The sequence below is a fragment of the Hypomesus nipponensis genome, chromosome 18, assembly GCF_054491055.1.
Source record: "Hypomesus nipponensis isolate SF chromosome 18, ASM5449105v1, whole genome shotgun sequence".
NCBI classification, from domain to species: Eukaryota; Metazoa; Chordata; class Actinopteri; order Osmeriformes; family Osmeridae; genus Hypomesus; species Hypomesus nipponensis.
In genome coordinates, this window is record NC_140378.1 from 10,215,001 (window position 1) to 10,237,686 (window position 22,686).

At 48.6% G+C, this 22,686-nt stretch overlaps 1 protein-coding gene across 1 annotated transcript in view; it reads right to left on the bottom strand.

The window, feature by feature from the left end:
* fgd (faciogenital dysplasia) overlaps positions 1 to 22,686 on the bottom strand; it is a 41,769-nt gene that overhangs the window by 13,750 nt on the left and 5,333 nt on the right. Inside the window, exons 2-4 of the mRNA XM_084681078.1 lie at positions 2,344 to 2,520; positions 1,337 to 1,532; positions 227 to 875 (exon numbers count right to left, since the gene is read on the bottom strand). Of these exons, the coding sequence (XP_084537204.1) occupies positions 227 to 875; positions 1,337 to 1,532; positions 2,344 to 2,520 (1,022 nt within the window). The remainder of the gene's footprint in view (positions 1 to 226; positions 876 to 1,336; positions 1,533 to 2,343; positions 2,521 to 22,686) is intronic.

The window sequence follows — 22,686 nt, forward strand, 5'->3', positions numbered from 1 at the left end:
CTCAGACTGAAACCGTCAATTGGTGTGAATTTAGATGTGTACTTTCTGAACATTAGCTCCAGACTTTGATCAAAATAGATACATTCCTGTTTAAACCTGATCAAATCTGTCTGAAGCTGCAGCTTGTTAAAAATCTGTTTTAGAGAATGGTTTGGGGTGAAGAGCAGTTGATGAGACGAGAGTGGGGGGGGGGGGGGGGGGAGAGATGTGACGGTGGGCTGCTCACCTTGCTGGCCTCTGTGAGTGTGTCTGCCTTGTCCCCTCCATCTGGCTCTCCACTGCTCCCCTCATCCAGGTCACTGTCCTCGTCCTGCGTCGAGTCACGCTTGTTGCCCAGTGTGACGCAGGACACGCTCTCGGTTTCTGTGACGCTGTCATAGCGATCCTCCTCATCAATGGCGTCCTCGTTGGGAAACACTTCCCCCTCGACGGTGCATGACGGGCTGTCGATGCCGCTGTCCCGGTTAGGAATCTTCCCATTCTGCTCAGTGGAATGCAAGTCCTGATTGTCCTGGAGCTCATAGGAAGCATAGGAAGAGCCATCCTCCTGCTCCGCGTTGCCATGGCTACCGACAGCGTGGTTGTGGATGTTACCCTCAGTACAGTGGTCAAGGGCACCGTCGTCAGGGCCGTCAATGCGTAACGAGGCCAAGCGCGAGAGTTCCGTCACCTCTGTGACCTCATCAGTCTGCTTTGAGGAGCTCAGTGCCACTTTGTCAGCAGGTGACCGTTCCCCAGGGTCTTTTGCTCCTGCTGGCTCTGAGGGGCCGTGAGTGGAGGGGTCAGGGCCGGAGGGGGGTGTGGCCTCAGGAGTGGCGTCCATGCTCAGACACAGGTGAAGCTGGTTCCTCACAGGGACACCTATGATGGGAACCCTAAGAAAACACAGACACACTGTCTGAAACATTGTATGATGCCCTGTATCACTGACATGCTTTGTGGTCTGCTATTAATATAATGTAGAGCTACTGGTATAGTAGAATGGATAAGATACAATACACGAATATAGTGTGCTAACAAGAGGACTATCCAGCCACACATTCACACAAAGGGAACTAGGAAGTGTAAGAGATGAGTTTGTTTAGACTCTAGTGTGTGTTGCTCTAAACTTTAGAGCAACACACTCAGACAGCATCTGGTACTTCTGACAAACTTCTAGAAACTAAAACATAATGACTTAGTGAAGCATAAGCACCTGTCATAACTTCACTTCTCAAACAGTATCCCGCCACACATACACATACCCCTACATACACACACAACTTGCGGGAACAAAACATGAAGCTGATTAACTAACTAAGCGAGAGCACAAGAGGAATCCTCTGCCATACAGTACCTGGAGTTCTCAAACCTTTCGATGAGCAGCCCCACGTTCTGGGCCTCTTTCTGTATGACCAGAACCGGGGGGCTCTGGCTCGGCTTGGGTTTGGGCGGAGGTGGGGGTGCCGGCAGTGGTCTGGAGGGGGCCGGGGGAATCCTTTTGGGCTTCTTGTCTTGTCCGAGGGCTAGCAGGTGGGGGGGCTTAGGGGGAACTGAAGGTGCATGAGCAGAAAGGGAGAGGAATGGAGGAAGGGAGAGATGAGAGAGAGATACGAGATCAAGTCACCGGTGTAACCGAGGAATGAGTTCTTCGTCAAGTAATCCGGAGAGATCCAATGGAGAAAGGCTCCATTCCTGAGCCTGAGTGTGCTGCCTCTGCCTCCTCTACCAAACTCCCGTAACAAAAACAACCACAGAAGGTTACAGGCCAAAAGCAGATCCCTGAAGACTGCAGCAGAGCACGACTGATCTGAGTCAAGACTGAGCTGAAAGCGACCAAATCACTTCCTGCTTGCAGAACAGGATGCTGAGAGGAGCATGCGTAAGTCACTGTGGTTTCAGAGTGAGATAAAACACCCTGAGATAAAAACACCCTGACAAGCATATGGCAGAACTGTCCAAACACACACTTTGCACTAACTGTCCACTCACACCCTCAATGGAAAACAACTGCATCTTGTTGATGTACATCAGTTTGTAGTATGCTCTAGTACTGGTGGAAATCAGGAAGCAGGTATGTTTGTCACAACTCTTTTGGTTTATCTGCTTCCTTGCTCTCGTGTATGTGCACGTTCATGTGCATGTGTGTGGGCTTTAGTGTGTGAGTTTTTATGCTCACAGTAGTACTAAATACATAAAGACATAGTGCTAACATGAATATAGTGTCTAGAGAATAATCAGCTCAGTAAAGGGGATTGAAATCAGAATGGGTAAGAATGGGTAAAAGACAGATGGTTATAGCTATATGACAATAGGGTGTCTTAGACACTGTGTCTGTACCTTCAGGGCAGGGCTATACCGTACCTTGGGGTTTTTGTGCGGCTGGTGCCTTGGAAATGGTTGTGGTCTGGGGCTGGGGGCGGGGCTTGGCTACAGGGCGGCCGTGACATGGTCTAGGGGGAGTGGCCTTCTTCCCCAGTCGCGGGGAACACAGGAATTCAACAGACCCACACTGATACTGCAGAGAGGTGGCAGGGAGGTCTGAGGAGAGACAGAGAGAAACACAATATAAATACGCATACTCATACTAGCACACACACAGTTCTGACATTTTAGTGTTGCATCACCCTAGCGCAGTCCCATCCCACCTAAGTGGAGTGTGTGTGTAACAGTAGGAGAGGAACGACCTTCAGCCCACAGCCTCAGTGTTCATATCAGACAAGCATGCGTAGGAAGCAGAGAGGTGGAGCGCTGCGGCCTGGATCGATCCTGAGACTGACATGTGGCCAGACGTCAAGCTTCTGCTGCAGGCCAGGGCCCAGAGGACAAGCTTCTGCTGCAGGCCAGGGGCCAGAGGACAAGCTTCTGCTGCAGGCCAGGGGTCAGAGGACAAGCTTCTGCTGCAGGCCAGGGACCAGAGGACAAGCTTCTGCTGCAGGCCAGGGACCAGAGGACAAGCTTCTGCTGCAGGCCAGGGCCCAGAGGACAAGCTTCTGCTGCAGGCCAGGGGTCAGAGGACAAGCTTCTGCTGCAGGCCAGGGGCCAGAGGACAAGCTTCTGCTACAGGCCAGGGACCAGAGGACAAGCTTCTGCTGCAGGCCAGGGCCCAGAGGACAAGCTTCTGCTGCAGGCCAGGGGTCAGAGGACAAGCTTCTGCTGCACTGAGTCTGCCTGTCTGCTCTTACACTGAGTGTTTGTAATAAAGGGCTCTGTTTGAATGTCTGTGTATGTGTCTGAGACCTTCTCCAGTATGTCTGTGTCTAATCTCTTTATTGTTGTCCCTCCCACTGTGAGAAAAAATGTATTGTTTAGTGTTTAGTCTGTAGTGCATTCCCTCAGGAGGCTAGACTCGTCGACCACATGCACAATTTAGAAAAAGACCCAAACTGATGCATTATGGGAAAATTAGGCCTTTTTCAGTCCAGTAGTGATCTGTCAGAGATCTGACAGTCCGTATACAGTAGATCTTAGAGAACCAGTCAAGGGAAGTAAAGTGCAATGTGTGTAATCACAACAATGTAAGCACAGGGTAAAGGATGGAGATGAAGGTTGTGCGTGTGAGTGTATGTGTTTTAATCTCGCTGTCTTTGTTCTCAGTGCTCTTCCACTCTGTGTTAGGATGGTGCTTATCTGATGTGGTGCCCCATTACAGAAGAGATAACCCTGCATTCAACTTTGATAATGTCCCTGTAAACTAGACACACAGACATACACACAGAGACACACACACACAGACACACACAGACACACACACACAGCTATCCCCTGCAGGCTTATGGACAGGAGGGGCACATCTCTAAAGGATTACGGTGGAAATTGCATGGAGCCCCAGAGGAGACTGACGGACTCTAATTTGGTGTGGTTGAGATGTGCTCCAGGCTAGTGAGACACAGCAGGCTCCCCACTACCAGTAATGAGGCCCGTTACACTGGCTGATCCATAAGGCACCACCACAGGCACTCTCACCAGCTCCTCCACAAAGAGAAAGGGAGAGAGAGAGAGAGAGAGGGAGAGAGAGAGAGAGAGAGAGAGAGAGAGAGAGAGAGAGAGAGAGAGAGAGAGAGAGAGAGAGGGAGAGAGAGAGAGAGAGAGAGAGAGAGAGAGAGAGAGAGAGAGAGAGAGAGAGAGAGAGAGAGAGAGAGAGAGAGAGAGAGAGAGAGAGAGAGAGAGAGAGGGGGAGAGAGAGAGAGAGAGATGGTGCTTTGTAAGAGAAAGAGATTTTCCAACAGCAAATTTAGTGGGACCGGAGTTGCACCAGTAAAATGCTGATAAGAGTAAATGATAAACGTTTACAGGGGCTCTATTTCACATTCAGATTTCCATAAGACATAGAGTAACAGTTCCTGCATTCAGCCAGATAAATCAATTTTCTTCCTCGCAGACAACATATTGACTATATGATTCTCTGCAGGACATGACTCAACATGGCTCCAGCCATACATCCATATATCCGTTATGGCTGTTATGGGGCAGTCGTAAAACAGACTCACAGGAAGGTTAAGCCCCTAACAACTGACAGAACAGCCCAACAAGGAACTTTCTGACCTGACTCAGGTCACTCCTGGGAAAGACAAACAGTCTGAGAGAGCAATCAAAGAAAGACCATAGTGAGAAAGGTATAGAGGCCTGTAACCTATGGAAACTGTCAGCATGGCTACCAGACAGATCAAACAAGCTAACGGTTAACAGGAACTCACCCAGAGTAGAGAGGAACTCTACAGAGAGTCGCAACTCTACACAACCTGACAAACGCAGCTGCTAACAACCTCATTTCCACACCCATAAAGGAACTAAGAAACCACACACACAATTTAAAACACACCTAAAACTCTGTAGATCTGTTCAGAAGATATATTTGAATAGAATATAAAGGTATTAGTCGACAAGAAAAAAAACTAATTACCTGGTCCGTATTTTGTACGTTGATGAAAGTCCTGCCCACATATAAACAGGAAAATCCAACACTCCTTTCCCAACAAAGAAATAATCCTCCCAACCGTCTCCGGAGGATTGAGAAAGGAAGAGAGAGAGATTTAGTTTTAACTCCTATAGCCCACTCCCTACACACACACACCTGAACTCTGTAAAGCTCTGTCCTGCTTACGCACCTATTGTCAGGTAAACACCAACTGCACCTGTCTGCGCACTTGCCAAACCTGCTCTACGTGACTAACTCTAGGCCCAGCTGATGTGTGTGTAGGTGTCTGTGTAGCTGTGTGTGGAGGTGTGCTAGTGAGTACGTATGAAAGAGAGAGAGACTACACCTCTGCAGGGAGCAATGACAAAACATGAATTTCCCTAATCTCATTCGTCATTCGTTCATAAAAGCAGGCTCTACTAAAATGCCTGGCATCATTTTGCTGTGTTAATCTTATCACCCCCAACTGTGGCCAAAACAATTAGATTCAAAAAAATGTATGTTTTCAAACAGGGAATATCTTATTTTGAAGAATATTTTTATGATGGGGTTAAATGTTAGCAGCCTGGCACCCTAGATCTTGAGGCCAGGAGAGAAGCAGCAACACCCAAACCAAAACCTGGAATCTGAATGACTGCATAACTACCTGAATGTGTGTGTGTCTGTGTGTGTGTACTGAATGTACTGTATGTGTCTGTGTTTGATTCCGTTCTACAATTTACGAGGGAACTGCTCGCTAATCTCAGACTATTTTTGTGACAACCCTGCCACCAATCTTGTACACGACCATGCAGTCATGGCTGCACACATATAGCCCACTGTGCATTCTCGATATCTTTTGATTCATCTGTCCTCCTTCGCAGACATGCACGCACGTATGCACACACAGCTGTCAATCAGTGTCAGTCCTGGGGCGACCCTTTAAAATCGTTTATTACCCATCACCCCCTGAGTAAAGTCTTCCTGTCCCAGTGCTTTCTGGGAGCTGGATCACTCAGACACGCCACAGACTCATCAGTCAGCCAGTACTCCCAGGACCCCAGAATCTCCTCACTCCATCACTCCCTACAACCCTCCTCTACCTTGCAGGACCAGGGTCTCTATGTTGCTTTTCCCCTCTCTATCAAATATCATATTAACTCTGTCTTTACCTTTACCTTTCCACACTCTCTCTATCCGTCTCTCTCTCGACTCCCCCCATCTTCGTGTCTGACCCCTTGCAGTATTGATCTGGCCTCGACTGTCAGTTATCCTGACACAGTGAGACAGAATCAGAGCAGGTCTTTCATCTAATGGCCGTTTGATTTATAATGGCCATCGATCTGCAGCCCCAGGCCGCTCCAGATCCACTGACAGGTCACAGCACCCTGAGATCCAATCTTATCTTCACTGTATACAGCTACACCCCACTGATACATACAGAAGACCATCCACTTAGGGGCATGTTTTACCTAGCATTACCAATAAAGACACAGTGTGAAATAGAACAGGGGGGAAAAGAGAAAGAGAAATGGATAAAGACAGAGAAAGAGAGATAAAGAGAGAGGGAGGAAGACAAGGAGAGGGAGAGACCTGCTATTGCGGTACCATCCTGTATCCTCTTATCTCCCCAGGAGTCTCTCTGACACATCAGACCTCCCATGGTTGTCAGAGCAGCAACTCTGTCCCCTCCACTTTTTACTCTCCTTCTCCCCTCCTCTGTCTCTCCTTCCTGAGAGAGGGCAACAGTAACAAGCACCCTGACCTTGATCTGTCTCTCATTCGTGGCCCCTCGTGAAAATCCACGGAATTACACTCAGAGACTCAAAGAGGTGAATACAACTGGAAACACACACACAAACACTAAGAGGAATACTGGGAAACTACTGGGCCTCAGAGAGAGAAATATTCAAACCAGAGACGGAGATCAAACCCAGTCAGGATGCTCACTACTGCCACCAGCAGGCTGCTGATCCTCCATGACATCTACAACATCTCTGTAACACAACTCAGCTGGACAGTCAGGAAATATTCAGTAACATGCATCTATATAACTTTGTCTATGGTGGTGAGGGGCTATTACCAATGACAACATTCAAGAATAGGACAAAAACAGCTGTTAAAGATCCTGCATAAAGAGCCCACTCTCCTGAATGACTATCAGCTGATATCTCAATGTGCTGAAGCTGACTTCAGGGATTGGGACGATGCTGCCAGTTTACCCCAGGGCTTATGCGTACACACAAATCATCAGCACATCCGATCACATGTACTGTAGCAGCTGGTCCCAGATTACAAGTGTAGGCCACGTGCATGCATCTCTCCCCTTCCAGCTTTGTGTAGCACCTCCTATTCCTCCTGGTAGAGCCTCTCTGGGTGGAACCCTGATGGCAGCCATGTGGTTCTCTAGGAAAGGACTGCCTGAAGCTTTCATGGTATCATGGCTTCCAAGGCAGGCTCCAGAAGGGGGAGGGAGGAGTGAGTCATTCTGTCAGGCCCGTCCCCTCCGCTCCTCTCCTTTCCTCACCCCTCCCTTCCCTCCCTTCCTCTGGCCCTAAATCAGGTCAGTGGGCACAGCAGGGTAACCAACATGGTTCACAGACTAAGTAGGAGTATTTCACCAGCTCCCTGAGATTAGGAACCCTGGATTTGTGGGATGAGAAGGGGCAAAATTAAAGAGAGAGGGAGAGAGAAAGAAAGTCAGTGAGTGAAATGAGAAAATGTGAGCGATTCAACCGCAGATGGGAGGCAAGGAAAAGAGGTGATAAAAAGAGATCAAAGAAAGAGAATATGGTAAAACAGAGGGGAATGAGTAAAAGATTAGAAAAAGAGAGAAGTTCCACTTTCAACAAGAAATGAAGACTGATCAGTGGAATTTTAAATAACTTTTAATTAGGTCTGTCTGCTTTCCTTCTCCAAATGATACCCTGTCACTGATGAGGAGGACTAGGGGCATAAACAAGGCCTGACAAGTTGATATCAGAGTCACATACTCCCTGGAGGGCAGGCTAAAAGAAGCGATGCTAGAGCAAGGTCTAGATAGCTTTACTCTGGGGAAACCAAGAAATAGAGCATCGCTGTGGCAACACACAAATGTACCATGCAATGGGGATGTTGCAGGTAGGTCACGGACACTGCCACACCGACAAATTTCACTTTCACACCCCAAAACTCGACTGTCTAATCGCACTCTCACACCAAAGGCCATGCAGAGGACTCTGTCTCAGCGACCCAGTCTAAAAATACCCGGCTGATTGAGTGTGCTTACCATGGGGTGAGCATGAGAGGACAAGGTCAGAGAAGGAACAGGCCTAAAACTGGAGGTCGTTACACCGGACCAACTACACAGTGATGTCATAACAGAGGGCTGGGGGTCACAGGGAGCGCGTATGGAAACGACCCTCAGATGTAACAAACAGAAGTCAGACGATTGCTTGATAACAGCCATCAGCCATGTGACTGCCTGGACCCCCCCACCTCCACATACAGTATAGACACACCATAACCTACGGCAGTCACAAGAGGACTTTTGTAAGGCACCATGAAGAGCTGTAGCGGTACAGTACAGTACAACACAGTGCCCCAGCCTGGGGCTTGACAGGCTCCTCAGAATAGCAATTAGGCCCCAGCCCAGACAGGAAGACAGGAGGAGACACACTTGCCTGTGGAAAAGCTAGCCAACTGTCCCAGAGAATACAGGAGTTTGCCAAGCAGCTCTCAATGAAGCCTTTCACTGCTAAATGTTACAACTCCACCAACCATTTCAGACACAGGACCAGAACCCTGGAGTTGGAGCTGGTCCCACAGAGAGATAGTATGGAGGGAGGGAGCGAGAGAAACACAAACATCACACACACACACACAAATGCATGCACACACAGACAACACACAAGCACCTGTGAGGTCCTGGGGAATTACAGCTTAGCTGTTGGAAAATGTTCCACCGCACCCTTTCCACTGTCCCAGTCTCCCCCAGTGACCAACACTGAGTCATCACTGCCCAACAAACAAGTCGCTCTCTAAAAACAGAACAGGGTCTATAATTTGCTGTCTGTGATCTTTCAGTGGAATATAATGAGGATTGATCTGTTGGATTTGCCCCTGTTACTGACTAAGCATCCTTGAAGAGGAAAGGTATTGATTACGTTATCATATATTGATTGGCCTGATCAATTAGTCGCTGTGACTAAGAGAAGCATTTAACGAGACCACCCAGATGACATTGTGATTGATTGATTGATGATTTCACTTACAAAGGATGGCCTGAAAGTGAAATTAAGCACAGTCACCTAAAAACCTTCATACACAAGCACAACCACACACAAAAGCTCATATACAGACTCTTCTGTGTGCCTGCTCCTTCATGCCTTCACATTCAACTATAGCAGACCACAAACTCCTTAACACTATGTTAACACTGTCAACGCTCCTCTCCTACTTCACCATTCGACAGCCCTTTCAAGAACTCCCTCTGCTACCACAATGACATTCAACTGACACCAAATACACAGCCTGACTAAACCAACTCTGTGTACCCAAGAGCCCAAATAAAACATGAACCCTACACTTACAACTCTTCATAGTCAACCTAAGAGCAATTCTCCCAGCCACACAATTGCATTTAAAAAGCCATGTGTGTCTCACAGACAGGTTGCATTGTGGGTATGTCCCAGTACAAATACATACACATGCACACCATCAACACATCTACAGGAGGAAGTGGCATTTAAAGAACCACTGCACTACCTCTGGCCCCTTCACAGCATGTGACTGTGTATGTGGTGAGTGCGAGTGTGTTTGTCTGTGTGTGTGTGTGTGTGTGGTACCGCAACGGAGAAGTAAGGGAGATGTCTCACAGTAATACATGGTCTACTGTTTTCTGATATATTGTACCAAGGCTGCTGATATGGTCATTCTACTATGAGAATACTTAGAGAGACACCTATGTGGTATAGCTCTGTGATGGGTGGTGAGGGAGGGATGGGGGCTGTTTCGTTTGGATAGGGGGGTCCTCCCTGTTCCAGGGCAGGCCGGACGGGTGTCAGCATATAGAGGGGAGCGTCCCTCAGTCTGTTGACAGGCTAACTGGCCCTGTGGGGCACCACGTTACGTAGATGCATGTTTAGACTGACGCCCTGTCCAGTCCACTCCAGTTTGGGCCAGGTTAGAGTAAGTAATAGAAGTAATAGGAGAGGTGTGGGTGTTGAGACAGGATTGGTGGATTGGAAACAAGGGGGAGGGGCTCTCTGATGGTTCTCTAATGCTACTGTGGTGTTTTGCTACACACTGGATTCTTCCCAACATACACACACTGTCAGTAAGGTCAGTGCACACTCAACATTACCATAGCCCTTTTCTGTTAGTTTGACGTCAGAGTTGTTTCAAATGTCCTCAGGTCTTTAAATGTCAAAGTCAGCGTTGGGAAGTCTCCAAAATGGCGGATCTCAGCTGAACTGCTCCTGTTTTGGGCTCAACTAATTGTGAGAGAAGGCTGAAAATATATCCATGGTTAAGCTTGATCTGTCACATTATTAAATGTCTCTTCTGATGTTTGAGGTAGATGTAATATGTTAATTGCAGCTCAAGCAACATATATACACACACACACATACACACACACACACACACATTCACACACAGAAGGCAAGGTCTGTTATAGAAGCCAGGTGTAGAGTAGACAGAGTCATAAAGAATAGTATTTCCTCCCTAATGGCATCAATGTCTCCCCCTGTAGAGTTACAGTATTGGGACTAGGGCTGGGACTGAAACTAGAACAGCGGCTGGGGCAGGGGATGTGGATGGGGCTGGAGCAGGGATAGGGCTTAGGCTGAGGCAGGGGATGTGGATGGGGCTGGAGCAGGGATAGGGCTTAGGCTGAGGCAGGGGATGTGGATGGGGCTGGAGCAGGGATAGGGCTTAGGCTGAGGCAGGGGATGTGGATGGGGCTGGAGCAGGGATAGGGCTTAGGCTGAGGCAGGGGATGTGGATGGGGCTGGAGCAGGGACAGGGCTTAGGCTGAGGCAGGGGATGTGGATGGGGCTGGAGCAGGGACAGGCTTAGGCTGAGGCAGGGGATGTGGATGGGGCTGGAGCAGGGACAGGGCTTAGGCTGAGGCAGGGGATGTGGATGGGGCTGGAGCAGGGACAGGGCTTAGGCTGAGGCAGGGGATGTGGATGGGGCTGGAGCAGGGATAGGGCTTAGGCTGAGGCAGGGGATGTGGATAGGGCTGGAGCAGGGATAGGGCTTAGGCTGAGGCAGGGGATGTGGATGGGGCTGGAGCAGGGACAGGGCTTAGGCTGAGGCAGGGGATGTGGATGGGGCTGGAGCAGGGACAGGGCTTAGGCTGGGGTAGGGGATGTGGATGGGGCTGGAGCAGGGATAGGGCTTAGGCTGAGGCAGGGGATGTGGATGGGGCTGGAGCAGGGACAGGGCTTAGGCTGAGGCAGGGGATGTGGATGGGGCTGGAGCAGGGATAGGGCTTAGGCTGAGGCAGGGGATGTGGATGGGGCTGGAGCAGGGACAGGGCTTAGGCTGAGGCAGGGGATGTGGATGGGGCTGGAGCAGGGACAGGGCTTAGGCTGGGGTAGGGGATGTGGATGGGGCTGGAGCAGGGATAGGGCTTAGGCTGGGGCAACTGTGAGACTGCAGATAATCTGCATACACAATGCAGACAGTTTCCAAGCGCAAATGTTTAATTTGATTCTGCACACACTTACTCCCATCTATCACAAGGATAATATGTGCTAAAATAAGCCACCGACCATGTGGGCTTTGACTGATTGTAACAGGCTTGAAGAGAACAGAGGGGTGGATATTATCATATTCTTTGGGCCCCCCGACAGTGAATGTATATTACAGTTAAAGCAGTGGCCCAGCTGGGGTAATTCTAATAACCACTTCCTAAATAGGAGCTGTCATATACTGTTACACATGATCGCTCACCACATTATACTCCCATGTTGAATTTTTATGGAAATACTGGGAACAAATGATGTCATTCTGCCTAGACAGTCCAGGTATCATGTTCTGCCTGTCACACCTGTGGCAGCTTTGCCTCCCTGTCACACCTGTCACCTCCAAAGCCTCACACCTGGGGGCCAGGCTGGGCTAAGGGTGGCGTGTGTGTGTGTGTGTATGTTGGTGTGTGTGTGTGTGTAGGTGGGGAGGGGGGTTGAAGACAGGGGGGCTGCGTTTGGAACCCTAAGCAAAGGTTTGTAAGATAGACTCAGAGAGGAGTAAAGCTGAAATGGCGTGGTATAACTAGAGCACAGTCAGGTCTCACAACATTTTGCAGTCATCCTGTGGTCAATATGGTAGAAACAAATTTCAATAATAACTTCAGTGCAGTTTCCTTCTTCCACTATTGCAACAACAGACAATGGGAACCAGACAGAAATATCAACATGACCCAGGAATCACCTCTTTACAGCAAATGAAAGATAAATATAATCCCTTGCTTGCATTATAAACAGAATAGAACTAATGAGTATGTTTAAAAAAAAACGAACTAAAGCACATTGTACTCTCCTTACTAGCCCATTCAGACCCATGTGTGTGAGTGCTACTGTTGTGCAGAGTTGCCAGCTTTACAGTAGACATTCAAATGCCCCCCACCGCTGGTGGGGATGGGCATCATTCTGCAGTGCCTATTCATATCCCAGTTCTGCCCAACTGTGTGTGTGTGAAACACACCACAGACACACACACCGGCCTGCGGGAGAGAGGCTCCTTAGGTTCGTTAAATATCCCGTTACTCGCCGCTGGAATCCATCCCTCATCCTTCCCAGAGCTAAGAGGAGATGGGAGAGAGACAGAGGGGACTACAGAGGAGATGAGACAGAGAGAGAGAGAGAGAGAGAGAGAGAGAGAGAGAGAGAGAGAGAGAGAGAGAGAGAGAGAGAGAGAGAGAGAGAGAGAGAGAGAGAGAGAGAGAGAGAGAGAGAGAGAGAGAGAGAGAGAGAGAGAGAGAGAGAGAGAGAGAGAGAGAGAGGGGACTACAGACAGGCGCTCCAGCAGGAGCAGTAATACCTTGCGGCTCCTGGAAGCGTTTGAAGTGAGGAAGGCTTTTACAGCAGGAGACAGAAGTGAGGGGGAAATGGGCCAGCCTCCTAAAGGAGGAGCAGGGTAAGAGCTGTTAAACATCCTACTGGCTGAAACATAAAGCAGACGAGAACCTTTGGGTTTCTCTTTCACACCACACTCACACAAACACAAACACACACACACACACTAATACACACACACACTAATACACACACACTAATACACACACACTAATACACCGCTATGCTACTTTTAGAGCCGAGACGGTGAGAAAGCGTGTGGTGTATTCTTCTAGTCTGTTCTGAAGTTCTGTTTCTTAAAGACACAACATGCATGCTTCACTGACGAGAGCCCCTAACGCTTTCTGACTGGCTGCCCAAGCCTACATAAGCACACACACGCACACATAGATAAAAGACCATAGCAACGCACATACAGACACACACAGACACACACAGACACACACTCACACACACAGGGTCCTTGTGCTTTCCTACAGACAGAAGACTGGATAATGTGAGTGAAAGTTCAATGAGGGACACAGGATGGCTGCTACTATGACAACACTTTCCAGCTGGATCCTCAGCTTCGACTGAGACACCACCAGCCCAACGGTTGTGAGCCCCCTCCCCCTCCTCAAAACATGCATAGACAGTCACACAGACACACTAACACACACAAACATAAAATAACACACCAACTTCACGTTGAGTCTTAAATGGCAACCTAAGAATTCAGACACAAAACCTCTTCATTATCTTGACATTTCATTTCTCAAACCATGGAGCCAAGACAAGAGGAAGTGAGTTGGGTCCTGATGGAGGACCCATGGTGCCCTAAGTGCACTATAAACCAAGCTATAGGTAATTACTGCTGTGGATGGCCAGACCAATCACTGTGACTGTTGGAACAGGAATGTGGGTGTATAGTGTGGTGCAGTGTGGTAAGGTGTGGTCGACTCTGCCAGCACAACCGCAGTCTCGTCTCCAAGGTCGCTCTCACCATTTTGGACAGGGCTCCTCCCCCTCCATTACGAAAAGGGGAGCATAGAAACATGTTTGTCAGAGAGCCTTCACAATTTGGATGTAACCCCCTGCCGCTGAAAACTATAATGGAGAAGTAGGAGCAGTTTGACCAGGAGTGATGGCAGGATGGTGGACCATAGGAAGACAGCAGTGTGACAAGTCAAGCTACAGTGGTGGGCTCTGCATGTGTTCTCCACACCCTGGGGATGCATCATGGGATTGATCCTAGGTCAACGTGTCACTGGCCAGAGCCACACCAGAGCCCTGACACAGTGTCTGGCTCTTACTAAGCCTCACACAGCTGCTGCCGGTCGTCATGGAAACACACACACTTCTTGACTCCTGAAGACAACCCCCTAGTCAGCTGAATTATTGTGTGCCAGGAGACTCGGAGGGAGAGCAAAATGCCGGCACAAAGCTGGCAATTCCTTGTGGATAAATTGTTAATAGGCTGACCTGGGCTGTAATGTAAGTGATCTGTGCCTTCGTGGTCACATGTTCAGTCGATGACATCATAAGCAGGGTTGGTGATGTGTCACCTTGGTACAACATGACCTCCTTCCTCCCTGTGCTGCCCTTTAACTGGGCTCACAGCCATTACTGTTGTCCAACAGTCCCAGGAACATGTTTTATGTGGTATGAAACAGCTAGTAGAGAGAAGACTTTGTACAGGCCATAAACACAAAGATAACACAAGAGTTCACTGCTCTCTCCACGACTTTGCTTCTCCATCACACAGGCATTCCCACACTCAGCCCCAACACTCTGCAGGAACACCAACACTCAGCCCCAACACTCTGCAGGAACACCAACACTCAGCCCCAACACTCTGCAGGAACACCAACACTCAGCCCCAACACTCTGCAGGAACACCAACACTCAGCCCCAACACTCTGCAGGAACACCAACACTCAGCCCCAACACTCTGCAGGAACACCAACACTCAGCCCCAACACTCTGCAAGAACACCAACACTCAGCCCCAACACTCTGCAGGAACACCAACATTCAGCCCCAACACTCTGCAGGAACACCAAAGCTCTGGTCGTCATCCACAAGCAGGAACCATTCAATGGAACGGAGACAAATGAGGACGGAGCCAAATACACACACACATTCTGCACACACAAACACACATACACTCAAAAATTCACTAGAATAACACGACAAGAATCAAGGGTGCAGAAAATATCTCCCAGTGTAAGTTGCTCAATTAAAGATGCAGGCCAGTATCTATATTTCATAAGGCAGTAAGAATTAGCCCACATTCAGCAGACAGGTTCTACAGCATCCACAGCCCAGACAGAGGCTCAAGTACAGGGGCGCAAACACACACACACACATCATTTGATACTATTGGTTCTGAGAAAACAGAACCGCACACACACACACACACACACACAAAGATTACAGAACAACAATACTGATTACTGGCTTACTTCAAAGAGTGTATAAACACTGAGGGAATGTGTATATATACTCACAACTACATGGTCAATATTTGGAGCCATGTGTATTCTGATATGGCTATTTGGAGCCATATCAGAGTACACATCACTCATTTCCACTCACAACCACATGCGCAAACAACACTTTCTAAATCTTTCTCTTTCCAACACAAACACAGAGACACAAGCAGCTCTGAAGCATCAGTAGAACTCACCAGTTAAGCCCAGTCTGCCATCTGCCCTCAGTGTTTTCTCTCTCTCAGCCCAAAACACCCTCCCAACACACCACGGTCCAGTCCCAGAGCTGTGTCCAGTCTAGCCTCGCGCTGTGTCCTCAGAGCCACGCAGAGGCAGCCTGGATGCTTGAGCTGTGAGTTCTCCAGTCAGACAGCATGAGTCCACTACTCCAGGCTCTCTCTGACTCACTCTGCCCAAGTCTCCACCACGCTGTCTCTACACTCGACACTCCTCCTCTCCTCCCCTCCTCCTCCTCCTCCTCCTCGTCTCCTCCCCCTCTCCACAAACGCACTGTCCTGGCCCAAAAATGTGCTCCTGTCCTGTGCTGTGCCTGTCCTGATCCCGGGGCCATTCACAGCGGCTGAGGGAACAATGCCTCCACTGCCGTCGCCGCTGCCACTCTGAAAGGAGGGGAGAAGCAGTTCTCAGCCGGCAATAATGCCTCCCTACCGTCACCATGGAAACTAATGACGACCGGGCGGGCGGGGGGAGAGAGTGAAAGGAGGGGAGAGGGAAGGCAATCACAAGAGAGAGAGAGAGAGAGAGACAGAGAGAGAAGGGGGAAGAGAGAAAGGGAGAGAGAATGAGAGGAAAGGAGTGGTGAATGAAAGATGGGGGAAGTGTGTTGGTGCATGTACTCGTGTGACTGGGAGTGGGGGAAGGTTTGGGTGAGATGGCTTTAGGTGTTGATAATGGGCAGCAACGCGAGGATGCGAGAGCACACTGGTGTCTTTATATCCCAGTAATAGGTGTGTAATGAATCATGGACAAGGTGGCTGCCCCCCAGCTCTCCATCCTGCGGGACCTCAGACAGACCACTCACAGAAGCTAGCAGGGTGACGTGCACAAGCTGCTTCCTGCTTTCTCCGTGTGCACATACGATCACGGGTGAGCCGGGCGAGGGGCTGCTCTGAAAGAACGGGTGACATCAACCCATGTCCGCATAGACGGTCCGCCATGAATCCAACAGATTACCATGGAAACTATGTCAGAGCAATCCCCTTTCCTACTTCATAACAGCGATCTAAAAGCTGGGTGTTGATCAAGAGAAGAACAGAGCGAGAGGGAGGGACGAAAGGGGGGAGGGGGAGTCCTGTTTGAACATTGAGGGAAATGAAGCATTCAAATCCTCAGTAGGCTGATTCTGTGCTGACGAGGGCAGAAAGATCATCTCATTCATTTCACTGTGTCTGGACCTACCAGTAGGTTTCTAATAATACTATGTAAAGGAGTTTATTTTTGACTGTAAATCATGTCCTGCATCATTCACGGCAGGTGCTGTTCCTCATTGCAGTGAGGAGCTATAATCAGGACGAAACATCTGCTCACACACACTCAGGAGTCAAGAGGGGGAGAAACAGTTCATAAATAGCCTGAATCAAACATCTAGCCTTTTTTGGGAAACTAAACAGATGAATCCTGGTGGATAACTGGTCCTCCAGTTGAGCCCTGTGCCGCTTCCTGACACTGGGGAGAGGAATGTAAAGACTGTGAAGCACAGAGGAATGTTCAAATCTCTCGCCATCCTGCGAGCCAGCCACCTCCCCTTCACTTCTGCAAGACTGGAGATACCAGACCTGGCAGCTCCAGTCACAACCAGGGAACCTCAGGCATCCATCTAGCAGGTCTCACAGGAGCACAGCCCCAGAACCTGCACGGTGCAGGCTGAGGACTGGATGTGGTGCTCCAGTATGATGGTGGGAACAGGGCTAAGGAATGTACCCTGCTGTCCCATTACCACAGCCTCTACTGTACCCTCATCAACCTCAGTGCTGGACCATGTAATCTCACATGTTCTAGAAACAACAACGCAAGAATCATTATGACACTGCAGTGTATGTGGGGGCTTACTCTGAACAAACTGTACACACACACACACACACACACACACACACACTGCAGAGTGGAGGGTTACTATAGTATACAGTACTGTTACACTCTAAATCTCAGGCTTCACACGCATCCGCTCCACTGACCAGAGTATAGCATCTGTCTCTCAACTGCCTGAAGGAGGTCAGCGTGCACACACTCACACACACACACACTATGCATGTACATACAGACCAACACATTACATGACGGACACATTAAAAGGTCACGCCATCACAAAGACAGATGGAAAAACAGATTGTTTCTTTAATTTAAAGGAATATTCTTATCATATGTGTGTATGAGAGATAGTTTATGCATAAAATGTGTGTGTGTGGTTTTGGCTGAGAGAGAATGTGGTTGTACTAAGGTGGTAACAACTGTCTCACAAAATGAGAGCTAGGCACATGTCCCAATTACACACACACGGACACACACACCTCATTCTCCTGCACAAAAGAAAAACAACACTGTATTTGAGAAATGCCCAAACTTCAAAGACTGTGTAGCCTAGCCCTATTTCACACACACACTTTTAACTCTGGGTTCCTGCGTTCCCTGCTCACTGAGGACACAACCTAGTTACAGTCTGACCTGATACTGAGCTCTGACAACTGGGCAGATGAATAAGTACATGGATTTCTAAATAGCTTAAATCGATCAATGAGCTGAAGCCATGGCACACTCTGTCCAGCCATCTCCGGGCTCAGTGCACCCTGTGGATGGAAGCCGGAAGGAGGACACTGGACCGTCGTCATGGAGACCTATCTCACATTCCATAGCATGTAAGCAGAACTCTTGGATTATTCCAAAAAGCCCAGAAGGGACACACACACACAGAGACCAACCACAAACCCCACCACACACTAACGCTCATGAGCTACTGCGGACTGCACACCCCTATGCATCTGCACACACACACACACACACACACTCACACACAGTTATCTAGAGCTTTGGTGTGTAAACCTCATGACCAGAGACACAATATCCAAGCTGGCTTCAGTGGGGGGGAGGGCGAGGAAGGACAAAGCAATAGGAGGCACACACACGCACACAATCACCAATACGCACATCACTGACATACACTTTATACTTACTGAGCAATTGGATCAGAAATTCTACATGTAACAGAAGGCCAGAGGGTTAGCTAGAGATTGGGAGACTGGCATGGCATTGTGGTTAAGTGAACAGGCATGTGTTCACTCAACTCCACTCCAGATAATGCACTAAACCCAGACATGAGTGTTGTGAGTCTGCCTTGGAGCCAGTCAGCAAGCCATTCAAAATCATTTCCTGCTCTAATTGACGTGAATTGCTTTTAACCTATTCTCTCAGAAAAACCAAGGTAAGATCGTTCTGATCTCCACACCTCCATCCTCCCCACAGTTTAAGTCAAAGTGTCTCTTAAAAGAGTAAGAGATCATTAATATTGTATCCACTGGTGGGGCCTTTAATTTATTATTCATATTAAAACAGATCTGCTGGAGTGGAGGGGCCTTATCTGAATAACAAAGAGCTTGGAGCGCTGGGTAATCCATCCAGCCTTGTGCTGGCTGACAGAGAACTATCAGACCTGAAGCTTCAGAGGCACCAGAGGCCAGGCTATGCAGGATGTGTTGAAGTTGATGTCGATCTACGCTGCTTCACCTGGCCCCAGGGCTAGCAGGGGATGGGTGGTGGGGGGAAAGAGTGAAAGAGAGAGATGTAGATAAGAGAGTGGGAGGTATACAAGAGCAAAGGGAACCAACAAAAAAAAGAAAAGCGGTTAAAAAAGAGAGAAAACTAAGAGAGAAAAGCCGGAGAGTGCCCCAGGCTGGGACGGTTTAACGTTGGGGGACGTGCAAATCCCCTTCTGTGCCCCTCAACCCCCAGAGACCACCCCCCCCCCCACACACCCTCCATGTGCCTCTCAACTCCCCCCTTCAACCACTCTATACCCATCCCTACACCTTCCATGTTCCGCTGGTACCCCAGGGGATGGGACCCCCTGTCCCTGGGCCTGGCTGTGTGGTAGGGGAGTGTCTCTGGTCCCTACTGGGGATCAGGATGGGACTGGTTAGAGCTGGGAGTCTGGAGGCATTTCAGGGAATACAAAGCATGACATAAATACCATGAAGGCTTTGTGTTGGCTCTCACACACTGTAACTGAGATTGCCGCTGTTTATCTGCCGTGGATTTTGAGAGAAAGATATTGTGTGATTTCCTGTTTTTAATAGTGTGGAGGTGTTGGGTTTTGCGTCGCTAAAAGATGATTTCTGTGATTTTCCTTTTCTGTGTGTTGTGGTCCTATTAAAGGTGTGAGCACATGGGTGTGTGGGTGTACATGTGTGTGTGGGTGCATGTGTGTGTGTGTGTAGTGAGATCCTCAGTGGGGTTTGGGCTTCTGATGAGCTGCAAGCTCATCTCCCTACAGTGCCCAGATGGCTTGTGATTACACATAGCTCAGTAGAGATTAACAGAGAGAGATACACAGAGAGACACACAGAGAGAGTAGATAGCGAGGAATAGAGAGAGAGAAGACAGAAAAGAGAGAGACAGAGAGAAAAAGAGAGAGATGATGCTGCGGGGTAGGACACCTGGCATAGAGCAGGTAAGAGCTCTTACCAGCCCAGCGTCAACAGAAGGTAATACACACACACACACACACACACACACATGCGCACCCAACTCAACATAGACTTACTCAAATCCAATCACACAGGACAGATTTTCTCTACATGATCAAAATGCAGCCACCCTTTCTCCATCATCCTCTCCACCATCTCTGGCACAGATGTGCCAGTGATAGCTCTAGATCTGCATGTGTGCATGTGTGTGAGGTGTCGTACTAGGCTATGTTTGGTGCATATGCAGCCAGGCAGGGAGCAGCAGGTGATGGATGTGTCCCCGACTCTGGAAGTCTCTGAAGGGACTGTCTCTAGCCAGAAACACACAGAGGCACATTTGTCACCAGCCAGCCAGTCAGGTGACATGATGGATCACTCCCAATGGACCAGACTGATGAATGCACCTCACCCCAAAAATACCATTTAACTTCTACAGTTTACACTGAGGGCCCAGGGTAGGAGGCTCAATCTGCAGAGCATGTGAAACATTTACTCTAAAGAAATCATAAGCTACGGTAATATTTGAAGTAAAAGCCTGACGACTAAGATTGATTCAGTCGTTTTCTTTAGACTTCTACTATAAATAGTTTAGTCTGGATTCATGCAGTATGATTGTGCAGACTTTGAATCCCACTCGGTGTGATTGGAAATGCTATGGAACAGGCTCCACTGTCAGTCAACAGTGTGTGTTGACTTATGCAAGCTGAGAGAGCTGACAGAGAATGTAAAGCTTCTGATGTGTGTGAACAAGAGCACAGCCTCCCTCTCACTGCTCCTGGAGCCGCACGCATGAAACCGAGAGTAGGACTGAGGTATGTCACAAGGTGTGACAGTGACGCAATCCTGTGGCCCTCTTTTGTTGCCTTACTGTAAAAGACTGTTTTGTTGTGTGTTGTCATTGGGAATGCCCCACTGACGGTGTCACTGGGTATCATCCGCATGTTACGAGTGTAAAACACGTCTTACTGGGAAGCAACACAGCCAACCACAAACACATGTGGAGGAGCTGAGGGTGTTTGTGTGTGTCTACAAGACTGTGTGGGTTCCTTACCTTAATGATTCCACTTAGTCAATGTTGACAAGCTGTGATAGATAGAAGCTAGGCTGGATACATGTGTTTTATATTTCACATCTTTTTTTTTACACAGAAGTAATTAATTACCACCGAAGAGCTAAATGCATGTGGAGGAGGTACGACAGAGAAAGCCCTTCAGGCGTAGACAGTATCCATCACACACGCACACACACACAAGCAGCTGCAAAGCTGCCTCAGGCAGTTGGTTGTCCTACTACATTTTAGCCTGGCCGGGTTGTTGTTAATCAAATGAACTGCTTGTTAGTGAATTGGTGCTTCAATGAGGGTATATGAGCTCGAAATATCTGTGGAGGAAATGGATGTGTGGAGGCCAGAGGAAGAGGATCCATCTGTGGGGATGTAGCCCTCATCTCCTCATCAGGGCCTGGGTGTTGCTACTGCCCAGCGATGAGAGCTGGGGCTGGGATGAGCAGGCAGGAGGTGGGCAAGGGGGCTGGGAGCGGGGAAACGGACACTGGGGCAGAGAGTAGCCCGTGTCAGTCCCTGTGAGACACCCAGGAGAGGAAGGAAGGCCTTCACAGCACAGCAGCACAGCACGGCCAGCTGCAGGCTGGGCACTAACTGTCATATTGCAAGAGAAAATGCAAGTCATCTTACAGGCTTTGGTCTGGCGCCCCTATCATATTATAAAAGGTAGTTGAAATACTTTCTCCCTTAATAGGCCCTATCTAGTATCCCAAAATCATTAGAGAAAAGAGGTGAGATCTATAGAGTGTAAGAGAGACACGAGAGAGGAGCAAGAGAGTTTACTGTATGAGAGAGAGAGAGAGAGAGAGAGAGAGAGAGAGAGAGAGAGAGAGAGAGAGAGAGAGAGAGACAAAAGTATAGTATGACATGATAGATGGCTGACCAAGAGGGCTGACTATAATAGGACAGAGAGAGAGCAGAGCTTGCTGAGAATCTGTCTGCTGTTGTCACGGTGACCTTCGGAGTAAAACACCCAGAAAGGAAGAGTGCTGAGACCTGGAACCTGAGGAATCCCAGTTCACGCTGGAGTCAGCAAGCTCACTGAGCATTATCCCCGTCTCAGCAAGGACAGGCTAGGCTTCTCACAAAACTCTGTGTCTCTGTGTTCTAAATTCAAAAAGTTAATCTCAAGTTTCTCATTGAAGAATGGTCTTTCTGGTTGATAATCTATAAAATAACTTAACTCTCTATGTATTTGCACTGTACAAAAATACAAACGAGACATTATAAATTGATCAATGTCATAATAAACTATCCAGAAATACTCTAGGATGTTATTGTACACATTTATAGCTGCCTTATGGTGTCACCTAGTGGCCAAATAGAAGTTTCACAGGCCAAAAATGTTAACCTCCACGAGAGCTCACACTCAACTCGAATGACTTTTACTACTCAGTTGACATATTCGACACTGTGCTCCACTGTCAATCCATTCAAGGCTCCCTCTTCTTAGCCCATGGTGCTTCAGACTCACATACACCTGACAGGCTTGGAGCCTGTGGAGCAGAGGAGGCAGG